The 24,748-nt window shown below is 40.0% G+C and overlaps 1 protein-coding gene across 1 annotated transcript in view; it reads left to right on the top strand.

Annotated features, from left to right (window-relative positions):
* The first annotated feature begins 305 nt into the window (after positions 1-305).
* The window catches only part of F13A1 (coagulation factor XIII A chain), a 168,556-nt gene continuing 144,113 nt past the window's right edge, over positions 306-24,748 (top strand). The window contains exons 1-3 of the mRNA XM_021696917.1: positions 306-373; positions 2,307-2,458; positions 14,048-14,236. Coding sequence (XP_021552592.1) covers positions 2,329-2,458; positions 14,048-14,236 — 319 coding nt within the window. The 5' untranslated portion in view covers positions 306-373; positions 2,307-2,328. The remainder of the gene's footprint in view (positions 374-2,306; positions 2,459-14,047; positions 14,237-24,748) is intronic.

Below are 24,748 nucleotides of genomic sequence, written 5' to 3'. Positions count from 1 at the left end.
TGAGGAAAGGGAGGGGGCAGGGTGTGCGGGGTGCTGGAGAGGGGCAGCAGAACTGGAGGTAGGGATGGTGAGGAGAAGCAGGGCTAGGAACTTGGGAGTAAGGGGGCATGGGTGGGAGGAGGGGTTCATGCCAGAATAACATCAACAGGATGGCAGAAGTAAGTAGAAAGTCCTAGAAGCTGCTCTGTTTGCTCCAGCTGTCAAGAAGGGGGAGGAGAAAACCCTGTGGGATTGGAGGGGGAGGAGGGTGGGGGCTGTTAGGAAGTTATTTAAGAGCCAACTTTCTTGTCGTTTTTCCTGCGTCCTTTTGAGGAAGTACCTCTGAGCCGCACAGAGCCAGCCTGCATTAGGGCACCTCAGGCGGGGACCGCAGGTAAGCAGCAGCCCCTCCTGCCGGGCCTCACGGCAAACCTGCACCCAGGAGCCGAGGGGCCCGCTGCGCCTGCCCCCCTGCCCTAGAGTTTTCCAGCGATCCCTCAGGCGGCTGCTCCGGGTATAGGGGACAAGGGTCAGAGGCGCCCCCACTTTTCCACTGCCTCTCCTGGTCCCCATCTCAGCGCCTACCCAGCCCCACTTCCGTCCAAGCAGGAACTTCTCAGGTACTCCAAGCTTCCCAGAAGGTGCTGCTTGCAAGAAGGCCACCAGATGGGAATAAAGGACCTGGGAGTGCTCCCCCAAGGGAGCTCCCCTCTCTTCAGGGGAGCAGACTATGGAGGGGTGAAACAAAAGGTTAGAGAGAGAGGGATATAGGACCAGGTAAGAACACCTGCTTGGCTTGGCTCTGCATCCCTGTGCATCCCCTTTCCCTCTCCCAATGCAAGAACTGAAGTTGAGCACTTGTGCCCCCAGACCTGTGGAGAAGGGGTTGCTTCTGCCCACCTGCACTCACCTGCACAGTCTCCCCTTACCTGATAAGCACCTGGGGCTCACCAGCTCTCAGCTTTCTGGGTTCTCTCTCCCAACAGGCTACCGCACTGCTCTACTCTGTACTCCCCTACACCTTCCCCTCCTCACCCGGCTTATTTTCCTCCAGAGGACTGCTTTTTCTTACCTTCCCTCCATCATTAACCCTTTCTCCCTGTCCCCTTAGCTCACTGGAGCCTTTGTGTAAGTATGTCTGTAGGTATTTACAGAAACCTATTCAGACTTTATACTCACAAACATTGCTGTCTCCTTCCCAGACCAAATACCTTAGAAAGTGGTTCTCTTGTCTCCAGCTGTGTTGCCTTTGCTCAACATGTTTCCGGAACAGTCTACCCTGGTTGCCTCTATAGTGGATGCTCTTCATCTTTGAGGGTGTGCTTGGTTTTTGAAAAGAGCCAAATAACCAAGAGTCATGACTGGGTGATCCAGGTGATCAAGGTAAAAGCTCCATTTGGGCCAGAAACAAGGGCTCCCTTTATTTGGTCAGTTGGTCAACAAGTACCGACTGATTGGGGCCTGACAGTGAGGTGTGTGGTGTTTAAGCTGGCTCCTCGCCTGTACAAACTCCAGAGGAAGGGGAAGCAGGCTTGGGGAAAAGTCAGTATTAGCACCACTGACCAAATACATTCAGAGAAAGGCTATTAATAGCCCTAATTTAAAATTGCAGTGTACCCCCTTCACCCACCCAGATTCCATCAGCCTTCTCCTGCTCTGTGTGGTCCTGGCTCCAAAGCACTTGCCACCTTCTCACACCCTTTTCTGTTTACCTCTGCAAAGTGTGGCCTCCACCCTAGCCCTCACTGGACGGAAAGCTCTCTAGGTCAACAATCCTCTGTTTTGTTCTCTGATGTATCCCAAGTGCCCAGATCACAGCCTGGCACATAGTAGGCTCTCATTAAATATTGGTTGAATGAAGTTGCAAAAATGAATGCTTTGGAGGATGCCACTTATCTGGACATGGTTGGATAACTTTGTTCTTAAAAGTGACTTAGGGCTTCATAAGTCTATATGAAATGGACATATGTATGGGCATATGACATTAAATGTTTCTTACAAAAATACTGCCTTTAGGGGTAATGAGGGGGGAAAAATACCCTGCTTTTTATAAGAAATAAAATCTTATTTCTCCAAATAAGTCCTGTTTCTTCTGCTTTCCATATGTTTTGACAAACAAGAAATCTCCCCAAGGTCCTTGGGGAACTGTGCTCCATCATTAGACTAATCCTTACTGCCACTTCTCAAGCTTTATTTATGTGAAACTCACAATGTGTTGCTTCAGTGCTACCCCACACAGACATGTCTGCTTCTCTATTTTTGAATCCTTGTCTCAAATGTAACTCGCCTCCCATTCCTTTTCTGTGTCTCCCTTTCTCCCCCACAAGGAGCCTGTGAAGCTAGCTGAGAATGTCTGAGACCTCCGAGCCTGCATTTGGAGGCAGGAGAGCCCTGCCCCGCAATGCATCCAATGCGGCAGAGGATGACCTCCCCACTGTGGAGCTGCAAGGGTTGATGCCCCGAGGTGTCAACCTGCAAGGTACAGGGTTCCCCACCTGCTCCTACCTGCAGGTGCTGGCTGGGTCAGCACCCTTTGTCTCCACTAGGTTCCCACAAAAGCGGCTCCCCTGCCAGTGTCTGGTATTAAAGAAAAGACTCCCAAGCCTTCTTTTGAGTGGTAAAAGGCCCCAAGATCCAGATTCTTGTCCCAGTTCTACCACTCAATAGCTTTGTGATCCCAGGGAAGTCACTTTGTCTTTCTACCTCTTAGCTACTTCCTCTAAAAAACAAGGGCATTGGCTCAGTGGATGCCTCTTCCAACCCTGCTGTTCTGCTTTTAAAAATATTCTCTAGCTGGAAGTTTCCACTTCCAAAATATTGTGGCTGTTTTGATTGTCTGGCTTGTGCCTCTTTCCCTCTCCCTCCTCCCTCCATTGCTGTGAATTTCAGAGCTGGTGAAAGATGCCAGACTCTGACAGTAATGGAGATGGAAGCCCTCTATTTCTCTCCAGAACAGCCTAGTGAGCAGGTGAGGCAAGCTGCTTGCCCTGCTCTCGCCTCCAATGATCCCAAGGGACCTGCTCTGGGAGTAGCAGCCAGCAGCTGACCTCCACTCAGCCCTGTCAACTGTGATGGGGCCCAGGAGCCAGCAGTGGCTTGGTGACACAGACAGCATTCCCTTGGGTCACAGCAGGGACATTCACATGTCCTTGAATGGCATCTCGCATGGACCACTTTTTGTTGGTAGCACTCATGCAGCAAGCCCACTTCTGCTCCTGAGGGTACTGTGCGCTAGGTTTCACTGGGAGGTAAACACCCACTTGTTGGGGGCAGGTGCCCACGATCACCCCTGTGGTGGGTGGTTAATCCACCTCCTCAGAAAGAGATCAGCAGTTGAAAGCAAAGGGAAAGAACCATGCTGATTATTAACAAGTCCGGCAAATTAGAGAACTGCCTGCACCTTGTAGACAGGTTTGATTGGGTTACTATCATGTCTAGACAATTTGATATCCAACTGTGAAAACAGAGAGATATCTAGTACCATCCATTAAGGTACCATCCAAATTTGGAGGGGGGAACTCACAGAAGGGCTTCTTCAGTTGAGTGGAAGCATCTGGACAGACTTGTGAACTTGTAGTTCTGAGCTCTCTCCGAGTGGGGTGCTGCATTCCCTACAACTCTGCGATTAGAGACACAGAACTGAGTTAAAAAGGACTTGTTAATTAACTCATCTAAATCCCCATGTTACAAGGTGGGGAAACTGAGGTCAAAGCAAGTAGTTGATGTTCACTCCTTCACTGCCCAAACTTGGGTTTATCATTTTCTTTTCTTTTCCTTTCTTTTCTTTTCTTTTCTTTTCCTTCCTTTCTCTAAGAATGCAAATAAAATTGGAAAGCATGCAGACGTCAAATTATCAAGCAATTATAAGCAAATTATTATACCTTGATGTATTCAGTGTTTTAGCAAAATCCTCCTCTGGCAGAGAAGACTTTTGGCCCTGGGGAATGGGGGCCAAGGTGCTGAAAGAAGTGGGCAAAAAGAACAGAAAGAGAAAGGGGCATAGGATCAGTGAGGAGAAATGTGAACAGAGACAGTGAGATGTAGCAAAGAGCCCCTTGGTTCAGGACTCAGAAGAATTGGGTTCTGGTTCCACATTTGTCACTTACTAACTTTGCCACCCAGGGGAGCCTCAGTTTCTCCATCAAGAAAATGGAAGCAATACTTACTTCCCAGTTGCCATGATGATCAAATGACTAGTGCCTATGAGACACCTGATCTATGAGACACTTGACCAACAAATGCTCATTGATTCAGAATGTGCAAGTTGTCATACCCTACAAGGTTGGGAGCCACCCCAGTGAGCACTTGTTTCTAAGGGGAACATGTAACAGCTTACAGGGGCTGTATATCTGAAATCTGAACAAAATGTTCCTAACAAGAAATCAAAACTACCAGAGAACTTGAGTAGGTAGGTTGATTTAAAAAAAAATCTGGGAGTATTGATTTCTGTGTATTTATTTTTGGAGGCACGGGTGGGGGATTATTTTGAAAAATCAGTCATCATTTGCTTGACAATCATATGTGTCCACAGCCCAAGTAACATTCTGGGATACCTATTACAGGCCCTGGCAGAGGAATATGAGTGTCCAATGACTATTTGTAGAATGAATGAAAAATCAATCACTTGAGAATTGAATGACTCATCAGGCCTAGAGTCATTATAATCTTATTATTAATAGCAGGTTCCAGGTTTTAAAAACATGTCTTCATTTAATCTGTCTCCCACATGTGAGCTAAGTACTACATACCATGAGGATAGGGTCTCTGAACCCAGGTATCATGGGGGAAGTCCTAGATGAGTAGAACAGAAGAAAAATACCAGTATAGAAACCATGTGATCAAGAACTAGCCCCTACTTATCCTTTACATTTCATATTTCTCTTTTATTGTGCCAAAAGCAGGTTTTCTGACACAAAATACATCCATTTCTCCCAAGTCATCCCCTGCTAAGGCTGTCACGTGTGATTAGCTGCTGTCTTCTTGCAGTTTATGCAGTGACCCCTAGGGGCATCAAAGAAGGCTTGAAACTCCCTGAGCCCTGGTCTGAGGACAGCTTTGGCTCACAAAGCCCTAAGTCAAACTCTCCTCATTTGTTTCAATGGAAGCTTTTTCCAAAAGTGTCCCTTCATCAAGCTGCTCTTTCCAAACTGACTGAGAAGGCAGAGAAGCAAGAGGAGGAAAAGGGATAAATGGCAGATTTTTCATTTCGAATGCTTCTGTGACAGTCAATATATATATAATATACACTGAGTGGGTATGATTCCTTTAATTCACAGCTTTTGTGAATATTTGGTTAAGAATGACTTTAGCCTGCATTTCAAAATGTATAAACTCACATGAGGCTCTTCCCATACAGCATCATGATATTTAAAAAAAAAAATGGAAATATTTGAGGTGACAGTGAGACCCCAGAGATGGGACCATCCAGTCAGTCATGATGTTTGACATCCTCATGTGTTTTAGGGGTTCTTCATGCCCCCTTCTGAACTTAGTTGTAGCCAATTAAAATATGTGAAAATCTCCTCAGATTGCTGGATTTGCATCTCTTCCTAATAGACTGTTCTGAATGTTTAGTGGTTGTTTCTGGAAATCTCTCTACAGCTTTCCTGGTCTCAAAGGTTATTTTAGCAGGAGATGTAATGTTCTGGAAGATAGCCTTATATTCTGGTCTGGTTTGACTCTGCATTATTAACCATAGGTTATCCTTTGCAGTAGTGATTATAATCCTTATTTGGCAGATCTAATGTGATGAATTCAAACTGGAAAGCAAGTCTAGATCCCTAAAAAGTCAAATGCAGGAGAGATCTAGAATCTTTCAGGCTAATGGGGTCTTGTGCCTTTCTGAGCATCTCTCCTCCTTCCCACCCCACACCCTGTCAGAACCAAAGCAATTAATTAACTAGTTAATTTTCAATCTCGCCTTTGTGCAGAGTAAACCTCTCTGGATTGAGGGTTTTTAAAAGAATTAGGAAGGCATTTAATGTATGATGAAGAAATGATGTTGTATAGAACCAATTCATCATTTCATTCAGTTTGTGTAAAAGCATTTAATGATTGCCACCTATGTGTCAGGAAGTATGCTAAGTTCTCTCTGAGGACACAAAGATGAGTAAGCCAATCCCTGGCCTCAAGTGGCTCTCCATCTACTAGATGAAATAGACACAGAAAATATAATTGCAATTCGGTGCCACAAATAATGTCACAGAAATTATGCCAGTTGCAATGAAAGAACAGAGAAAGTAATGATATGGTGTGGGGACAGTGGGAAAGATGGTGAGGAAGGCTTTATGATGAAAGGCCATCTGAGTTTGGTCTTAGAGGATGAATAGGAGTCTTCCAGGAAGACAAGTGCATGGGAACAGCATTTCTAGCAGAGGGAACAGTACATATCAAGTAATGGGGACAAGGCAGGGATGAGCTTGGGAAAAGTAGGCAGGGACCTGTTACAGTAGGTACACTGAGACCTTACCTTTTCTCCTGCAGATAAAGAAGGACTTGCAAAGGATTCTAAATAGCAAAATGACATAATCAGAACTATGTTTCATGAAGGTAATTCTAATGGTGAGGAGCAAATGGAGAGAAGGAAATACATTTGGAGGCTGTTGAGATACTTCTGGTGAGAGGAAAAGTAAACCAGGCAGGTTTCCATCTCTGGAGAAGATACTGGTCTCACTTCTTATTCTAGCTTCCTCTGAGCCACTGAGCATTTCTTCTACATTTTATGGTACAGGACATTTGAATAGCAACAGTTAAAAAACAGTAAGCTGCTTAAGAAAATGTTTTTAATCATTCTAATTAATGATACTTTAAAATTTGGGGTATCCAAGAGAAATAGAGAGAGGAACTTTTATCCTGTTGTTTCAACAATAAACAAATCTACTTCCTCATGGACAGTATTTATGCCTACAGTTTGGTAATAATATTACCAAAGATTGCATGGAGATTTCAATTCACTAGGGAATTCCTAGGTTATGAACCTAAACATTCAACTTATTTCAAGATTCCATCTGTGACAGGTATAATCATTCTCGGAAGAATATTTTTACAACCTAAGGAGAAAATAATCTACTTTTTTTCATATTAGGGAAAGGGTAGGAAGACAGGGAGGCAGCTGGCTCATGAGGAGAGATTTTTTTTTTTTTTAACAGTCCATTTTCTGATGTGTTTGGAATTAGGCTAAATTGTGTTAGGTAGACTTTTTGAAAGCTGTCACTTCGAAAGAGCAAGCTGCCAACTTCCCAGCTACAATATCTCAAAAAAAACCAAAAAACCAAAAAACCAAACCCAAAAGTAGCTTAGCAATGAGTGGCTCCATTTTGCCAGGAACTGGGCTTGGACAGGGAGAAGCAAATTCATTTCATGTTTGTGTCAAATGGAGCCTGGATGATGAGAAGGCTCTTTCAATCTAAACTATGTCTCGTTAATCCAATAAAAAAAGGCAGAAATCAATATGCCAGCTTAATAAATGTTTACTGAGTGTTTACTGCATGAAGATGGACAACAGTAAGCAAAATGGACAATAGAAAGAACTATGATATTTGTGTATCTATGCTTATATTTTATGACCAACATCTGTAGAGCCCTTGTTATTATTAGGTATTGTAAACACCAAATACAAAGGTTGCTCTGTGGGTAAGTGTCCATGAGCAATGAAAAAAATGTTTAATTGGTGGTATTGGGACTTCACCTTATTCCTTAGTATTCACCCCCCTTGCAGATCTGGAGATGTAGCAGATTACACTAGGGGGAGGGCAATAGGGCTGTCATTTCCTTCTCCCACTAAAGGATAAAGCACCCTCCCATTACTCTTCCATATGTCTTGTCCATTTGACTACAGTCTAGAACATTAGCTCCTCAAACTCTCAAACTCTCAGTGTTGCTTTTAATCTTCCATGTTTTGGTCAAGGTTTTATTATTTTTTTTTTAAGATTTCATTTATTTAGAAAGAGAGGGAGAGCACGAGCCAAAGGAGGCACAGAAAGAGAGGGAGAATCTCAAGCAGACTCTACACTGAGTGTGGAGCCCAATGCAGGGCTTGATCTCACGACCCTGAGATCATGACCTGAGCCAAAATTAAGAGTCAGACGCTTAACCAACTGAGCCACCCAGGCATCCCTCAAGTTTTATTTTTTAAATGAAATGTTTTCCTTGGTTTAAATTATTTTTAATATGGACTTTTATTTTAAGAGATTACACAGGGAAATTTTACTTATCATTGCCTTAGTTTTTCCCCCACATAGGGTACCACTGTAATTTTCCATGATATTTTTTTTCTTTTTTCCTGAAGGCAATGACCTGTTAGAGAGATATTGCAGTAGAGAATGATAAGATCACTTAGAAAAAAATAACATTTTTAAAAACTCCATACTTGGAATGGAGTGTTATTAAAATTATAACATTGTAGATTGCCTTATTTTAAAACAAATCCTTCATGTATATGTTAATATACATTTATTTTATATATTATCATTATGTAATAAAAAATAATATTATTTAATATATATTTTTATGTGAAAAAAATAAATATATATATTTGTTTTCACTGTGACACTGTAGACTATTTTTGGCTTAGGTTTTATATACTCAAAAGGATTTATTAGTACTCTTGCTTACCTTTTGTTATAAGCAATATATAAATTGTGTACTATCAAGGCATGGCATTTTTATTCCAGTCTGAAATAAAAGTTCTGGGCTGGAGGCCTCATGTTATAAAACCCCAGATCACTGTCTTCAACACTGTACAATATACATACTAAATATAGTCCTGAAATGTGAAATTGTCTGATAAATGACATTTAAAGACTTTATGGTTAATCCTATGATAAATAGAATATCCATTTTATGATGCATAAACCAACCTCAAGCTCCAATTCAGGCATTACATTTGTTTAAAGTGAAAAGTGGTATATTTGCTATGGCTTCTTTTCACATTGTCCTGGGTGCACAAGATGAGGTCTTGTCCTCAAAGGGCTTACAGTCCCACAAATAAAATCACCTATATCAACGTGACACAAAGTGCTTAATTATAATTAATTTTTATTTAAAAAAGGAAAAATGTATTCTGGGAATGAAGAGGAGAAAATTATTTCACCCACCTGTAGAAATGTAAGAAAAGAAAAGCAAGCCTGTCTTCTCAGAATACAAGGAATGAAGCTTGCTTTCTTTTTCTTTCTTTCTTTCTTTTTTCTTTTTCTTTCTTTCTTTCTTTCTTTCTTTCTTTCTTTCTTTCTTTCTTTCTTTCTTTCTTTCTTTCTTTCTTTCTTTCTTTCTTCTTTTAGAGAGAGCGCATATACTAGTGGGGGCAGGAGGTGGGCAGAGGGAGAGGGAAGAGAGAATCTCAAGCAGGCTCCATGCTGAGCGCAGAGCCCAAGGTGGGATTCAATCTTATGACCCTGAGGTCATGACCTGAACCAAAATCAAGAGTGGGACACCTAACTGACTGACACTGAGGTCATGACCTGAACCAAAATCAAGAGTGGGACACCTAACTGACTGAGCCACCCAGGCACCCCGGGAATGCAGCATTCTCTCATTTAATCCCCACACCACCACCATTTTGCGGGCGATAAAACTGAGGCACAGGAAATTTGTATAACTTGTGCTAAGTCACAGCAATAGTAAGTGCCAGAGCTGGGATGTGAGTCAAGGCAGTCTGGCTCCAAAATCCATGCTCTTATCCACTATGCTAATCTCCTCTCTTAATAGTAACAATGCTAATATAATAAAAATAATTTGTTAGAATTTACTAAGTGCCAGACATAGTGCTAAAGCACTTTACATACATTTTTTTTTCATCTAATGCTTACACTAACCCTCTAAGGCAAGTGTTTTATTATCTTTTTAAAGATAAAGAAAGTGAAGAGAGATTAAATAACTTCCCTGGGGTTGCACGATTAGTAAATAGTGAAGCATCTCCTAGAACATATTCTGCAAAACACTGATTGCCCCCAAAAATAGTTCCCATAGTCATTTAAGTTGGGAAAACATGACACCTCTAGGAGAGTTATAGTCTACATCAATAAAAGTCTCCCATAAATCCTTCAAGTATCCTAATTGACTTTGGTTTCCCAAAACTGGCTTAACCATGGAACTCTTATTCTTCCAGTGCATATCAATATCCCACCGAAGTATCACTGCATTACACTACTTTGAGGATAGACTGGCTTTAACCAGACTCACTAGACATTAACCAGGTTCACTGGACAGGCTCATGGAACTAGAAAGCCAGAGTTTCCATTTGCAATAAAAATAAAACCAATGAGAACTAGATACTAAAAAATACTTGACTTTCTCTTTCCAGCTTTATTTTTCCCTTTCTCAAAGATGCTTGGGAGGCCAAGGCATAAAACTAATATACTCATTTTCAGGGGCACATTATTATGGGAGTGGAGGTGGGATGAGATGAGGCGAATTCTGGCAGTGCTCAGGACCAGTGCATTCAATACCTGCAGGCAGACTAGACTCACCCAGTCCCTCACCTGGAATGCTGCAGTAGCTTCTTAACTGACTTTCCTGCCTCCAACACGGCCACCATCCTTTCCTTTTCTTACTCTTTCACCAGAAAAAGTTAAAATTTGCACATGCACACACACACACACACATATAAAGACATGTCAGTTTGCTATTTCAGATTTTTCACGGGATCCCCAATGCAGTGGAAGTCCACATTTCCCAACATGGTCTACAGGGCTTGCATGAGCAGCTCCTGCCTATTCCTCCTTTGTGGTCCCACTACTACACTCCAGCCAACCAATCATCTTTCAATTTCTTAAGTAAACCAGACACTCTGTTGCCTAAGTCTTCACTCCCCTCTCCCTGAAACATCCTTCCCCACCCCTTTTTATACCTGGATAACTTGTTCATCTTTCTGACCATTGCTTATATACCTCACTTCCTCCAAAAAGCTTCCTTAATTCCACTCCCTCAATCTGAGTTACAGGCTTCCTATACCTCCCAGATACCCTCTTCTACCCAATACCCTATATTGCTTTATCAGAATACTTATGGTGCTATGCATAATTATCTGTTCACTTTTTAGTATCTACCACTGTGTATTTATTGAGCTTGTATTTATTAGGCAGTGACCTAATCAACATTTATATCCATGCCTTGAATGGCAACATAAAATGACATGCATAAAATTCCTGGAGGACAGGAAGTTGCGGAGAATATTAAATATATTGAATATATGCTTAGGGTCTACAATTATATTAAGAGCTTGGAATAATTAACCAGATTCAATAAGATGAAATTTAATATGAATACATGCAAAGCCTTAAAACTGAGCTACAAAGAAGAAAACCTTTGTATAGATATGGCTGGCTTCTAGGGATCTGTATTGAATCATAATGCACTACTGGTAGAAATGACATCAGAATGTATTTTTATTTTTTTAAATTTTTTTATTATGTTATGTTAATCACCATACATTACATCATTAGTTTTTGATGTAGTGTTCCATGATTCATTGTTTGCATATAACACCCAGTGCTCCATGCAGTATGTGCCCTCTTTAATACCCATCACCAGGCTAACCCATCCCCCCACCCTAAAGGTTTTTGCTTTAACAGATGCTTAATGTAAATCAAAAATAAGGTAAAACTATTCAAAATACTAACGATATCTTTGACTGAAATAATAGAAATATGCTATTTGTTTTGAAAGATGTAGCAGTCTCTGTCTTTCATTGGAAATACCACAGAGAGAATAATGTACTTAATTCTAGGAAAAATACAACTAGAGGGAAATTTATAAAATGAAATGCATTCCAGAAAATAGTAGAGGGTTAAAATTCTGGAAAAGAACAGTTGAGGAAATGGAGAATGTTTTAGTCAAAGGAATAGAAGCCTTTATATACCTAAGGAGTACCAGATGAAATGAATAAAATGTAGTCTATATTTATCCAGAAATCAGAACCAAGATCCATGGTTAGAAAAATTACAAGGAAGCAAATGTCAGTTCATCTTAAGAGGGCTTTTCAAATAATTAAAATTGTTTAAAAATGGACTGTTTGTTTTGTGAGATAGTGTGTTTCCTGTTCAGATGAAGACAAAAAGCCTAAGCATTTGGGCTTCCAAGATGTTTCATGCAGTACATAGCAGGTCTACCAGATGGTCTAGAAAGTGCCTTTGCCCTCAGAAATTCTGTGAGGCTATAATATCAGTGCATTCCTTCCATTGGTGCTGATGAATGGAGACCTGATTAAACCCATTTCTGAGGATTCAGTTTTTAGACATTTAAACAAAACAAAAACATTATTGAAAGGCACCGTGCTAAGAAGGAGGACCAGATGAGTTGATTGCTAAGGTCCTTTTTAACTAAGACATTTATGAGTCTCCAGCTCTTTCTGAAGCTGACTTAACACTAGGGATTGTGACCTTAATAAGACCAGAGAACTTAGGGGAAAGGCAGCTTGGAAGAGAGAGGTCTAGAGAATTAAACATCTTCCACCCACAGCATAATGGAAGGAAAGTGCCCTTTAGGGGACCATGTTCAGGGTTCTGCAATGGGGTAAAAATAGAACTGTATCTTGCACTTCTTTGGGCTGTAATGTTGCAGTCAGAATAGCCCACCGAACACCACATCATGTAAAATATACAATGGCTCCATCAGAGTTACAGTTAAGCTAGCCACAAGTAACCCTATGGCCCCACTATGTGCCAGGCATCATGCCAGAGCTGTTGTCTTGTTATGTAATTGAATTTTTGTAGAAATTCTCAAAGTATTAGTCACCTCATTTGAAAGGTGAGAAAACTCAGCTTCTGTGAGGTGACATCCCTTACCTATGTAAGTAAGAGACCTGGGATTCAAACTCAGGATTACCTGGACTTTGAATTAATCAAGAGTGTTTCAGGAACTCCTAAACTTTAGAAGTGGAGAGTATCTAAATGAGCCCAACTTCTTGGTTTTGCCTATGAGACAAAAATGAGGCTAGAGGGGACCAAGTGTCCTGCACAGGATTCCCATGTAAACACAAAGGAAGGCATTGGAGTCTTTCCGGGTGATGCTCCAGCATGAGTACAGGCTCAGCAGCTGTGCTCTGTGTATACTGTATTCACAGCTGTGAGGGCAAACCATGCAACAGACCGGGTCAGGGTAGGCAGAAGGCTAGTGTACCCCCACCAGCCTCTCTCCCTAATTCCCCTTTACAACTCTAAGTGTGCATGCAGAAATCTATCTCTAGACTAGATCTTGCAAACTACCATTGTAGATGGGCAGAGTTACCTCCATATTCAGTGATCATTTGCAGAGGAATGGGAGAAAGGTAGGAGGAGATCTAACCTTTATCCAGTGCTATCATGTCTCAAATAAATGTATAAGTGACATTTACCCTCCCAATTCCAAAAGCCAGAGGAAAGACCTATAGATTTTTGTATCACACCAGGGTTGACTTCCAGATTGGTGGAAATGTGAAGATTTATTTCTTTGTGTTCAAAGTGGAAACAGTTATATCTATCTCAATGAAATGTCAGTATTTTGTCTACACACCTGTTCTTTTCTTTCCTACCTTTGAGGGACCAGATCTACTTTTAGAATTATAGAAGGAGGGGTATTTGACCCTACCTGAAGAGGAGAATTTTGAATTAAAGGTCAACTTTGGACCTTTGGAACATCCCTTTGAGGCTTTGTCAGATTTAATGCCTCCCTTTTTAAAGATAAAATTGAAATGGCTATCCCTTTCTTATTCCTAATTGGTGACATAGTGAGGTGATAGTCATGATGAAAGCCAGCATGAGCCCGGGAATGTGTAGACTTGAACTCTGGTCCTAGTTTCTCTGTACCTAGACCTATGTGGGAGGCATCATCAGCACTGCTCTGTCTATCCCAAGGGAGTGCCTTGTGGTATGCAGTGAGGTCACAGCGGGGAAAGCTTTTAAAATCCTCTTTGAAGGCAAGAATGTCACAAGAGAATGACTCTTAAATCTATCAACCCACTGTAGAGAGTTTAATCCAACAGACCACATTACCTCAATACCTAAAGAATCAGGAAAAGCAATCTTGTTTTTTGAGTTTATGGTTGTATCAAAGTTACTCAGTGGTGTCCCTCAATTGTTTTCTTTATGTGTAGACTACCTTCATGTCGCAAATATTCACCTGTTCAAGGAGAGATGGGACACCAATAAAGTGGACCACCACACTGACAAGTATGAAAACAACAAGCTGATTGTACGTAGAGGACAGACTTTCTTCATCCAGATTGACTTCAATCGTCCATATGACCCCAGAAGGGATCTCTTCAGAGTGGAATATGTCATTGGTGAGTGCCTTGGGCAAGCCATGTTGTGATAGTCCATCTGTGTCATCATGTTATGATAGTCATGATACCATGGGCCACATAGTAGAGAAGGATACAGGTGCAACTGTTTACTTCCTAGAATTATATTTTGACAATTGGCTGGAGCTGGGGCTACATCCTGCCCCAGGACCACCCTATGCTCTAAGATGGATCTGTATAATGCCAAACATTTGGGCCTATCCAAGTAAAAATCTGTACAATAAAAGTGAGTATAATTGGTACAAATGTTAGTTAATTATTTCTCCCCAGTTGTTTTTGACATCCTATAGTGTGGCTTTTAATTTATCAACTCTTCTCTCACGATTTCATTGGTCTTACGTGCTAAAACTATTTTCAGTTCTTAGTATACAATCTCCATATAAGCATTTCCCAAACTCTGTTCTGCTCTAATCTACTCCCATAGGATGGCTCATGAAAGATAGACAGTCAAGTAAAGTTCACGAAACACTTTGTACTCTTATCTCCTTTTGTAGGTTGACAATCTTATACTCCTTTTGGGAAGTACCATTTAACTCTGTTTGGTTGGGTGTTTCCCAAATTAATTAGATCCTGGTACCCTTTAAATTATAGTTATTAACATTTGACACATTTTAGTAAATATTTCCCTAGAAATTTACAGATATAGCAAGTAAACACATGCACAAAAAAGCAAAGGTGGCTCAATATCAGAAAACTATCTATATAATCCTACATATAAATAAATTAAAAGAAAAAAATCAGGCAATCAAATCAATAGTCACTGAAAGGAACATGATTAAATTCAGCAGCTGTTTTTTTTTTTTTAAAGACTTTAAATAAAACAAAAGTAAAAAAAAATTTCCTCAATTATAGTAAAAATTATTTACCCCAAACCAACAACTTTTGGTATTCTAAGTTGCAAAAAATTAATTTAATTATAATGAGAAATTAGAGATACCTGCTATTGCCATTCTTTTTTTTCCTAAGCTTTAAAGATTTTAGCAAATGAGAAATATCTCCTATAAATACTGAGAAAAATAAAATTATATATTTTGCTACTGCTATGATTGTATATATAGAAAACCCAACAGATTCAAGGACAAAGGCACAGTATTAATAAAACTTTGTAAGATGGCTAGATAGAAGATAAATACATAAAAGTCAATAGCCTTTCTCTTTAGCATTGAGAACCTAGAAATAGAAATAAGAAAAAAAATTCCACATATAAAAGTTACTAAAACTATGAAATATAAAAATGAATTAAAAAAACAAGATGCAGAACACAAAGCAGCTATTAAATCTTAATAAGAGATGTGAAAAAACTTTGAAAAAGCAAGTATGTTTTTGGATATGATATCTCAATTTTTTTTAAATGTCCCAAAATTAGTATGTAAATATAATGCATTTCCAATTGAAGGATTTTTTTTGTCTTGAATAAAATAAGAGTTCATTTGTAAGAGTAATTACTTGGCAAGAAAATGATACAAAGAAAAAATAAATAAAAGAGCATTTTCTATCAGAAGCATCTATCAGAACATATTATAAGAAGTGTTTTGTGGAACAGAATAGAGAATCCAGAAATCAATGTCAGTATGTAAGATTACTTAATATGTAGTTGTTGGTTTTGTGGAGTAAGAAAAGTATGTGGGCTTTTTGTTTTTTTGTTTGTTGTTTTAATAAATTAAATGATGTTGTATTTTACATCTTGGTATTTTAGTATATATATATATTACATGTAAGTATATGCATTTAACATATTCTTGTATTTAATATATATTTATCTGTACGTGTATAATTATATATATTATTTTACATGTATATATATTTGTTTTATATATGCCAAAATACACAGATGACCATATATATGAACAAATGACCAAAATATAAGTATATGACAAAAATATCACATATGAAGTCAATGGATAAAAGATAGAGCTGGAAAAATATTCAGAACATACATCAGAGATAAAAGGTTAACATAGAAAAAAAAGCTCTTACAAATTGACAATCTGAAGATAAGCAATAGAAAAATAGACAAAGTATATGAAGAGACAATTCACAATTAAGAAAGTCCAAATAACCTGTAATCATATGAAAACATGGTCAAATTCACTAGCAGACTGGGAAAGCCAAGCAAAGTCATTTCTATCCAATGGGCAAAAATTTAGAAAAAAGCTGTAATATCTGTTGCTGGCATGTATGTTGAGAAAAACATACATTGCTGATATAAATGTATAATTTCATAACCTTTTTAGAAAGCAGTTTGGCAGTATTTGTTAATATTAAAAAGACATATGCCTTTGATGCAGTAACTCCACTCTTGGAAATCTATACCAAAGATATTTAAAGTCTAGTTTATAAAGATAGGTATTATTTACTGTGGCATTGTTATAGTGACATAAAAATAAACACCCGTCAGTAGTGGAATGGTGGAATATATTGTGATATAGTCACACAATGGATTGTTACTTTAAAAAAAGGATGAATTAGACCTATGCCAGATGATTTCAGGTGAGGTAGTGGTGAGGAAACGAAATATGGAGGAGTATCTATGATCTTCTCTACGTGTGTGTAACTATGTCTGTGCCTAGGTCTGCAGAGTATTGTAAGTGCAGAAAAGAGTAAGAAGCACACACATAGGTAATGACATGCATTCCTTGGTGGGAGATGGGAGAATAACCAAAATAAGGAAGGGAGAAGCAAAAAGAAAGGGGAAGCTAGTAAGGAAAAGAGAAAAAAGGCAAGGACGATGATATGATTATATGTAGGCATCTAGGTAAAATTATGATCTCTGTGGGAATATATATATATATATAACATTTATATATTATATTTTTATATATATATTACATTTATATATATATATATATATATAAATAAAGAGTAATAACATCAAAGCTAAAAATAAACAACACTTCCTTAGGAAAAAATCTCTGACCCCTAACTACTTGAGGTATATGGTTTCTATTCCTTTCATTTACAGTACAAATTTGTACATAAATGTGGGAAAATCAGCTGAAGCCAGAGTGGAAATGGGAAAGGAGGAAAGAGATCGCTGAATAAACAACATCAGTACAATGTGGGGGTTTTGCACAGAACTGTTTGCTATCCCAATTGTGGGGTGAGAGAAAGGAAAACTAAATTATCATTTCTGTATGTTAGGTGAAATGCAATAACCACAATTTCATTACATTTTAGGGAGCAGACTATTATTGTTAATATTTTTTAATAATGAGTACTTCAGGTGAGAAAGGAATCCACAGCTAATATTTTCCAGAGTATTTTAAAATCTGATGAAAATTTATTTGTATTTTTTTCCCCTAAGTTCATTTATCACTTTTGGGTCAGTGTGGGTGTGTGTACACACACATTTGTTTGGACTAGATTTGATTAAAATGCCCTTCACACCTTTGTAATGCAATGATCACTACCCGTGTGTCAACAAATGCACGTTTGAAGCTCTGTCCCCAGTTTGCTCCAACTACACAGGAACTTTTTATCTCCTTTATAGCCAAATATTTAGTGCAGAGAGGAGAGAGGAAAGCTTTGTCCCTGAAGTGGACTTGATTGAGGTCTGAGGCTCTTTCCCACAGACCACTCAGAAAACAGTTATAATAATAGAAGTCTTAGGGAAGATGACAAGAGGAGTGTCAGATTGGGTTCCCAGTAGGAGCTGTGAGCCACTGGGGCAGGGTGCTTTGTCCTGAGTGGGAAGGTCAGGGCCATGACCACAGCATCACCACCGTGAGCATGTGAAGTCCTCCCTTCTTTTTCACAAAAGGCATTGTATTACTTTTGTTCCTATAATGAAAAGGTGGGAGAGGGGAAGCATAGCAAATTTACCTTTGAGATAAAAATCCATATATTTTAAAAACCAACACGTATTCTGAATCCGTCTTAGACCCCACAATGTGTACTTTCGGAGTTAAGCTGTATTCCAATATGTGTAGCCTATAATAGGTGTTATTACATTTGAGGATTTTGTATTTCCAAATTTCCTGCAGAAACAAGGAAAGAAAAATAACATAATTCCACATTCTACTCTTTAGTGTATGAGAAATCAATCACATTTGTAAAGGGCCTTAAAAGACCAATGATAGAGGATTTATCCCAGTTAGTGTTCTTTGTGCACCCCATGTCATTCGGGAGGTGCCATGACGGCCTGAGGCTTCATGACGGTGGTAGGACCAGGACTGAAGAGAAAGAACTGTGGGACATTCATGGGGCTCAGAGATATTTCTCTTAAAATGCAGTATTTGTGGGGCGCCTGGGTGGCTCAGTTGGTTAAGCATCCGACTCTTGATCTCAGTTCAGGTCTTGATCTCAGGGCTCCATGCCAGGCATGGAGCCTTCTTAAAAAAAAAAAAGAAAAGAAAAAAATGCAATATTTATTTCAATAGGATTGAATAAAACCATGAAAATTGGATTTTAAAGGTAATTGCTGTAATGAGAAGAGACAAGAGTATCAAATGTGCACTGGAAATGAAAGGAAGCACAGAGTCTTATACATACATGCAGGTGCACCTCAATTTCAGGAAACTTGGAAGGTAGAAGGAATGATTTAAAAAACAGGAAAGAGAATCTTTGTAGAAAATAAAAACATAAAGAATCTCTTCAAATATTTCTTTTGAAGTGTTTATACCAGGATTAGATTTATCAATAAAGACCAATTTATAACACTAATTTAAAGAATATAACTATTGCATAGAGCAAGCTATCATTATATTAAAACACAGAAAAAAAGTCACCTTACACTTACTTGTTTGCAGTTTGCATTCAGTTTTTATTATTGTTCCTTTCTCTTTCCCTGTGACTTTGTGTCAGATGAGCTGGGATGTGCTAAGCACTGGAGTTTCCTTTGTTACTATCTTCAGAACCACAGGATTTATTTATAAATGATCCTGCCTTTATTTTTTTTTGGTTTTTTTAAAGATGTTATTTACTTATTTGAGAGAGCGAGGGGGAGAGCACAAGTGGGATGAGGAGCAGAGGGAGAAGCAGAGTCCCTGCGGAGGAGGGAGCCAGATGTGGGGTTCTATCCCAGAACTCCTGGATCATGACCTGAGCCAAAGGCAGACGCTTAACAGACTGAGCCACCCAGGCGCCCCATGATCCTGCCTTTAAATCGTTTTTTTTCTTTCTTTCTTTTTAAACTTAAGTAAATAGATTCTCTCAGATGGCCCCAGATTTATCCCTTGTTTTCTGGGTCCTCATTGTAGAGAAGGTGAACAAGGGAATAAGTGCATTTCCTCAGCCAGGACTTCCGCGCATGAGCTACAGATGGTCCCCGCACTTTGATAACTGCATTCATTAGTTGCTGGCAGAGCACAGCCATCTCTGTGCATTAGGTAAGATGTGTTAATGAGTTTGAGGAGGTGGGTGTGGCTGAAAGATGTGCCTGGTCCTTTGTGTGGCCTTTTCTGTCTTTCTACCTCTGAGTCTAAAGCCATGATAAATCATGGAAGGAATCTGGAGCAGTGTTCATTCTAGATTTTGCTAACCTAGAGCTGCAGCTGTGAAAACAGGAAGTTTGTGGTGTTACTTTGTTCTACTTTGACATGTGCCCCCCTACTTACCTGATACCCTGTTGAGAGAGAGTCATTCTGAGGAGAGACATATGAGCTGGATCCCTTACCAGCCATCCCTCTCAAAGCAGCCCTACCTGGTGAGCCCTCCAAGCCAATGACAGGGTTCATGAGCAAGTTCCTTGTTCCTTGGGCCCAATCACAGGAACCCAAGGTGTGCAGGAGAGCACCTCGAAGATTCTCTTGCCTTTTCTTCAGTCCTACCATGGCTCCCATGGCTCCAGGCTTCATATTTCTGGTTATGGCAGAAAGCAGAGGAGAGGGATGGCCTCAGCAAAACCTGCTCCTCCCATCAGGACAGCGAAAGTTTTTCTGGAAGCCCCCAGCAAGCTATTCATGTCTCACTTGCCACCCTTATCTGTAAGAGAAGCTATGAAATTATTTTTTCAGTCTCTTCAGAGGAGAGGGGCAGGGAGCACTAAGAGCGGATGCTGGTAGACCCCCAGTGGTGTGTGCTAGAAGTCCCTTCCAGCTTGGCCATCCTGTGAGTCTGAAAGTACAGCCCTTACTGATGGCATACTGAAGTCGTTCATCCTGAGCCCAGTCATTACAGGATGACATCAATTGCACATATTCTGCATTCTTAACCACATAAAACATTGAATTATCCTCAACACTTCAATATTTCTGTTTCACTCATTTCGTGAATAGAGTTTCCCAAAAGCCAGCTGGGGTGTCAGACTCTGATGTGTTTTAAGGATGAGAGTGACATTATCAATTCTCAGTCGGGGGTTCAAGATTGGAGAGAGAGTTAGAGCCTGGATTAGGGCATCTGTTGTAACAATGGAGAAGACGGACGGGATTTGAGGAACATTTGGATGGCAAAATCCACAGGACTTGTGATTGGCAGTCGTCTGTGCAGACAGAGGGGAGGAAAGAATCAGGTAGCTCCCAGGTTGCTGGGTTGTATGCCTATGATGATAGAGGCTCCAAATGAGATAAAGAATGCAGGGAAATTGGGGGGGAAAAGATGAGTGTGGGAAAGGATAATGATGATAGTGGCTCTCACTGATAACTCACTCACCAACACTGGGTACTGTGCAGGGGTTCTGTGTACGTCCCATTTAATTCTTTGGGCACCCCTCTGGGCACGGGACTAAGGTCATCTCCATTTTTCAGATGAGATGAGTATTGGAGTGGTATAAGTAACTTTCCTGAGGTCACATCTGGAGGGTGCTGGGGCTCCAGTTGGAACCCTGACATTCTCTCCTAATCACAATGCATCCTACCTCCACCAGTGAAATAGTGGAGGCATAAATATGATTTTCTTTGTGCCTTTTGAGTTTGAAGTACTTGAGGGACTTCCAGATAAACATATCCAATAGAAGGCCTCTGAAGTTTAGGGAATCAGTTTTGATTTCATACATCATAGATGGGTAAAATTATTCAGACAAAGTAAATCAGGTAAGAAGCAGACTGTGGCTCAAATCCTGAAAGCAAATAACTTTTAAAGAATCAGTCCAGGAGCTGGAGCCCCTGGAGGAGACAAAGACCATGTATCAGATAAATAGAAGGGAAATCAGGGAATGCAGTGTCACTAAATCCAAGAGAGTTGGGTGTTTAAAGTAGAAAGGGTGACCAGCTTTATCAAATACAACAAGGAGATGCAGTGACGTAAGAACTTCCCACTGAACTCAGCAGTTATGGGGACACTGGTTACTCAGGGACAAACCAGATTTTAATGGTTTGAAGGTAAATGAGAAATGAAAAGTGGACATAGCAAAGGTGGACTAATTTTTTTGGAAGAAAAGAAAAAGACAATTTGGATAGTAACTTGGGAAGAATGTAGGTTAGAGAAGGTGGTGTTTTGGTTTGGGCGTTTGTTTTAGGATTGAAGGTACTTTAATGTGTATGAGGCATGGGGGACAGAGCCAGTAGATGAAGAATCCTGAAGATTCAGAAGAATCGCTGGGTGGCTGAGGCAGAATGCTGGAGGAGGTGAAGAGGAGGCATGGATGAGGGATTGTCTAAGAAGAAGAATCCCTGTCCTCTAGGGTGTTGGGAAAGAGGTAAGAGAGAATGTGAATGTGTTAGGTAGAGAGATAGGAAACTGATCATCATGCCTGATGACCTCAAGTTTTTCAAAGACGTAGGAGGTGAGCAGGTGCGGCAGGAGCTGAGAAAGGCAAAGAACTATTTCTTATATCTGAGAGCATAACCAAGACCCTTTGAGACCTCTGTTCCCCTATAGATTTTTGGTTCAGGGGGTCCAGATAAACTCACTATCCGTGATTTTCATGGACAGAGCACAGTTTATCTGCTGAGATATTTCTTGCCCCAAATCATGCAGCTGGTAGGATATAGAGAAATATTTCTTAGCCTATGCTCTCTCCACTATTTCATGCTGTGTTTTAATAAAAATAGGCTACCCATTCCATCATTTTGAAGCAGCATTTATATGGGGTGTCATTTCACATTTTTTCTTCTGTGTCTGCATCGATGATAAGTGTGTTCATTTTTAAGCCTCTGTGAAGTGATGAATAATGGCATCTAAGAAACTAGGACAGTGTTTCTCAGAGTGTGTTCTCTATGAACACGTGTCCTGTGAAAGACTCCTTAAAAAAAAAAAGTTCCATGGTCAAATGCATTTAGGTCATGCTGTGTTTTGTGCCTTTTCTTGGAGAATCCCAACACACCTTAGTATATTAAAGGCTCTGAGGATGCAAAGGGCCAAAAAGTGAATCTTCTTTAGCCTAACGCTTCTCAAAATTGTTATACTACAAACATTACTCTACCATATTTTTATTTTCATTATACTCTTTAGTAAAATACACAACTAACTCAAGGAGATGCTGAACTACTATTACAAATTACCTTAATTCTGCAGAATACTGTAGTCTATGTAGTATGGTAACTTAATATATTATCTGGTTTTTTTCTTCTTTGATACTTTAGATTTTGTGCCAACATTAAAATAACTATAAATTTGGCACTTATACTCAGTAACTTTTCTCTTCATAAAGGATTACTTTACTTTTCTTTTTTACATTTATATATTTATTTGCCAGATTTTTGTTTGGCTCCTGTTACCATAACTTTCCTCTGAATGTGTTTATTAGACTCTTACTGAACACCTTTCATGTGCAAAGCACTGAGTTGGGATTAGAGTGTTAATACATGTTCATCCTCTGCTCTCAAAGAGTCTGGAAGGGACACCCTGGACACTAGAAGTTGAGCTGAATGCCAATCTCTTGGGCACAGCGCTTGGAAAGCACACTGGAGAGTAGACTACTAGACTGTAGGACTAGTTGGAAGAGTCCCCCAAGAAGAGCTGGATCTCAAAGAACAAGTAGGAGTTGACCCAATGCAACGGGAAAATAGATGTCCTAGGAAAAAAAATGTGAAATTCAGTGGTGATAGAAAACTTGGAAACATATTGATGGCCTCATATACCTTGATTCAAAGTTTATATATTAGTCTATAAACACCCAGAAGATTCTATGGAAGAGTTCTTAAAAGGATTATATTAAAAAGCTTTAAGTGTTTTCCTTTTAGATTACTGTGGCAGAGTATGAAAGATAAATTGGAGGGCTGAGATTGTTGTCAGTAACATCAGTAAGAGACTTGGGGAGGGGAAGGAATCTTACTAATAGATGACAGGGTAAATGTGCAATACATGATTTTATATGATTTTTCCTCTTTTTAAAAACAATTTACCTTTAAAACAAAAAAGTTAGTGCAATTGTGGCTTGTTTTTTGGTTTTTTTTTTTTTACATGGTCAAATAAGACTCACCTATAGTAAAGTAATGCACTATGGTCTGAAGAAAAGGTTTATGCCACAGTGACTGACCCTTTTCTGGGTGTATAGACATTTCAGGGCTGACAGCTCCTCTGATAAAGGGTCCAGGAAGCAATACAGTGGTTGGGGAGGGTTTGGAGTCAGGCAGACCCAGTGAGAGTCCCCGTTCCACCACTCAGAGCAACAACAGAATCACAGATCCCCCCAGTTACATTTCCTCACCTGAAAATATTTACTTCTAACAGCTATTTATGGATTAAAGGAGATAATGTATAGGAAAGCACCTTCTTACTTTCTTATTCTCAAAAACAACACTGGGAAGCAGGGAGGGTAGGAATAAGCCTCACTGAAAATCTGGAAACCGGAGTGCATAGGGATTGAGTGACTGACCCAGGGTTGTGCAGGGAAGGGGAAACCCCCTGTTCCCAGCTTCCTCTTAGACGATCAGAATCTTAGCCCAGTGGTCTGTCCACTTTGGCCCTACAAAAGAAGGCCAGGTGCGCCCAGGTGGCTCAGTCAGTTAAGCATCTGACTCTTGATTTCCACCCAGGTCATGATCTCAGGGTCCTGAGATCCAGCCCCACGTTGGACTCCACTCTGGGCTTGGAGTCTGCTTTAGATTCTCTCTCTCCCTCTCCCTCTGCCCTCCCAACCCCCCACTCATGCTCTTTCTTTCTCTTTCTTTCTCTTTTGCTCTAAAATAAATAAATAAATAAATAAATAAATAATCTTTAAAAGAAGCCAGACACATTGCGAAGTTTGTAATCAAATAGTTAAATTAATCCTCGTTACACTTTTTGGTAGATTAATCCATTTATTCTCCTCTAAGCTCCTTGATGGTCTACCTGTAAATGGAGACTTGCTGAGGCACTGGCTTAGCCTGACTCTAGATATGAGTGACTCTTCAGCTTTCTATGGGATCAATTTTCCCACTATTATATATTCCCCTGGTAATGCCCCACCTCCACCCTGGGTCTGAAGAAAGGGCAGTGAGAGAGAAGATGGCAGGGTGAGCCCGCAAAGACTTTGTAGTCGGGACCAGTGGTACTGAGTGAGGTTCTCTGATGAAGGATTATTACTAAGTAAGAAAGTGCTGTCAAAAAGGCAAATAGGAGGCCATTGCTCTCTCTTTTCTCTCCTGCTAGCAAAGGAAAGATAATGACCATTGAACCTCCAAACAAAAATATCCA

This window comes from Neomonachus schauinslandi, chromosome 8, assembly GCF_002201575.2.
Source record: "Neomonachus schauinslandi chromosome 8, ASM220157v2, whole genome shotgun sequence".
Lineage (NCBI taxonomy): Eukaryota > Metazoa > Chordata > Mammalia > Carnivora > Phocidae > Neomonachus > Neomonachus schauinslandi.
The sequence above is the reverse complement of the archived record's forward strand: the minus strand, read 5'-3'. Positions and strand labels throughout refer to the sequence as shown.